Source organism: Schistocerca gregaria, chromosome 5 (genome assembly GCF_023897955.1).
Source record: "Schistocerca gregaria isolate iqSchGreg1 chromosome 5, iqSchGreg1.2, whole genome shotgun sequence".
Lineage (NCBI taxonomy): Eukaryota > Metazoa > Arthropoda > Insecta > Orthoptera > Acrididae > Schistocerca > Schistocerca gregaria.
In genome coordinates this window covers 440,998,051-441,000,552 of record NC_064924.1, presented here as the reverse complement: position 1 = coordinate 441,000,552, position 2,502 = coordinate 440,998,051, and the positions used below count along the sequence as shown (strand labels likewise).

Sequence of the window (2,502 nt, the reverse complement as noted above, 5' to 3'; positions counted from 1 at the left end):
AAGAAAATTTGGAAACTAAGGAAATCTGATACAATGAAAAGAAGCCAAAGTTGATTCATCGTACCCGCCAAATGGGTTATTCGAAAGAAGAAGAAGAAGACTAACGACAAGTGCGTTACAGTAGCCTATACATTAAGTGGCAACTGTAGTGTTGCGCTGTACATGTTACTTCTTTCCAAAAATGTCAAATGGGCGAATGAAACTCGAAACCCCCTTATTTCACGTTTCAATCCACGTTATCGACACGCCAGTCACCCGTTGTCAAATCGACGTTATACTCGATTTAACACACAGTTTCCGCAATCCAATAACATATCGATTCTTCAGTGACAATCGATTCATTCGATACTGAGTCATATTCGACAGTCGTTGCTCGTGGGTTTGTTTATGTTTTGAACATGTGGGTGATAATAGTTTCTTTTTTATGTTGCGTTGTGGTTTGAGTTTGGTGCACTACAATGTCCGCAGTATTGAAAGGAGTACGCGCATTAGTGTTACAATCGACACTCCAATCGCATGTTAACAGTAAATACTTAACGAACCGGCAACTGAGAATAGTGTGCACAGGCCGCCTGTGTTTTAGATGCTACGCTAAAGCAGCCAGTGTAAAGGACAGGGAACACTGCAATATTGGAACAATTGGGCATGTCGATCACGGTAAAACGACTCTTACTGCGGCGATTACGAAAGTGCTTGAAAAAGACGGAATGTGTAAATTTATTTCCTATGACGAAATAGATAAAGCGCCAGAAGAAAAAGCTAGAGGGATTACCATTAACGCTGCACATGTAGAATACAGCACCTCAAGGAGGCATTATGCACACACGGACTGCCCAGGGCATGCAGATTTCGTTAAAAATATGATTTCTGGTGCTTCCCAAATGGATGGAGCGATTTTAGTTGTGGCTGCGACAGATGGACAAATGCCACAAACCAGAGAACATTTGTTGCTTGCGAAGCAAGTAGGCGTGAAGAATATGGTCGTTTATATTAACAAAGCAGATAAAGTTGAAGAAGACGTGCTGGAGTTAGTTGAAATCGAAATACGAGAGTTGTTATCGGACTTTGGATTTGATGGAGTGAACACACCAATAATAATTGGATCGGCACTGTTAGCTCTGAAAGGAGATTCTTCAGATTTGGGGGAGCCGTCAATAAGGAAGCTGCTTGACGCAATTGATGAACATGTGAAATTACCAGAACGAGACTTGAAGTCGCCTTACATGATGCCTATCGACAACGCTTTTACAGTGCCAGGCAGAGGAACTGTTGTCATAGGCACTATACAGCGGGGAATCATGAAGAAAAATAGCGATGCAGAGTTGTTAGGATTTGATGAATGTATCAAGACATCAATCGGTGATTTGCATATCTTTAAGAGATCAGTCCAGGAAGCAAAAGCAGGTGAAAATGTTGGTGTATTACTAAGAGGAGTTCGTATCAACTCAGTACAGCGAGGAATGCTTTTGTGTGCCAGCAAGAGTGAAAGCTTGTGTAATCATTTTGAAGCTAAAATTTATTTTCTGTCAAGAGCAGAAGGTGGAAGAAGTAAACCAATTGTAAACAAGTATTCACAACAACTGTTTTGTAAGACATGGAACATTTTCTGTAGAGTTGATCTCCAAGATGACAAAGCAATGATAATGCCAGGTGAACATGCTACCGTATATGTCACTCTGCTGAAGAAAATGGTGATGTTAGTGGGGGATCCATTCACAATAAGGGAAAACAATGTGACTGTAGCAACTGGAATAATTACCCAGTCTTTGGGAAGTGTTCTTGTGCCAAAAGCAAATCTCAGCAAGGTTGTATTGACCCAAAGGACGTGAGTTTAACTTTTAAGCCTGTTTTCATCTTAGACAAACTGTGATTAGTGTACTTCTTTTTCAAGTTCAGTATTTGTTTTGTCCCTAAGAATTTTGATATATTTGTGAAATTTATTTGCCATGTGGGGTGTTCTTGTTTGTACAAATATACGTGTATTTGTTTTACTTCACAAATAAAAGACTTTGCGTATCAGATGCCAGTGTAATTTTAATTTAGATTAATACACGGATATAGAGCAGTAAGATTAGGGTATATAGTGGCAGCGTACACCTCTATGTGCATTAAAATATATGTGATGTAGGTTTACAAACAGCATAATTTTTTTTCATGCTATAATTGATATTGATTTGAGTGAGACATCATTTCAGAATTATGACAACATGAATGTCAGGTAAATCACTGGAAACGAAGAAAGAGCAAAACTAGATTTTACACAAGTTTTTGGAAAAACAGAATACAATTTTGAACATTCATCATATGGGCCATGACTGCATAGCAGTGTATATGCTGTAATGAATCTTCATGGAAAGATCATGACTGTAACTAAAGTTCCAAATCAGGAAATAGTAAGGAATGTGTGGACATTCTGTACATAACATTTATGTCAGTTTAAAATTAAAAATATTAACTGGTACAGTGAAAATTCAAGAACTCCACGATATAAGTTAGGGCTCA

General features: G+C 38.4%; 1 protein-coding gene across 1 annotated transcript; it reads left to right on the top strand.

Moving 5' to 3' along the window:
- Positions 1–346: 346 nt before the first annotated feature.
- Positions 347–2,021, top strand: LOC126272996 (elongation factor Tu, mitochondrial-like). The gene has a single exon (XM_049976349.1). The coding sequence runs from the start codon at positions 459–461 to the stop codon at positions 1,827–1,829; it is 1,371 nt and encodes a 456-aa protein (XP_049832306.1). The 5' UTR covers positions 347–458; the 3' UTR covers positions 1,830–2,021.
- The last annotated feature ends 481 nt before the right edge of the window (positions 2,022–2,502 follow it).

Coding starts and splice junctions, on each gene's coding strand:
- LOC126272996 (XM_049976349.1), top strand. CDS start 459: ATGTCCGCAGTATTGAAAGGAGTACGCGCATTAGTGTTACAATCGACA.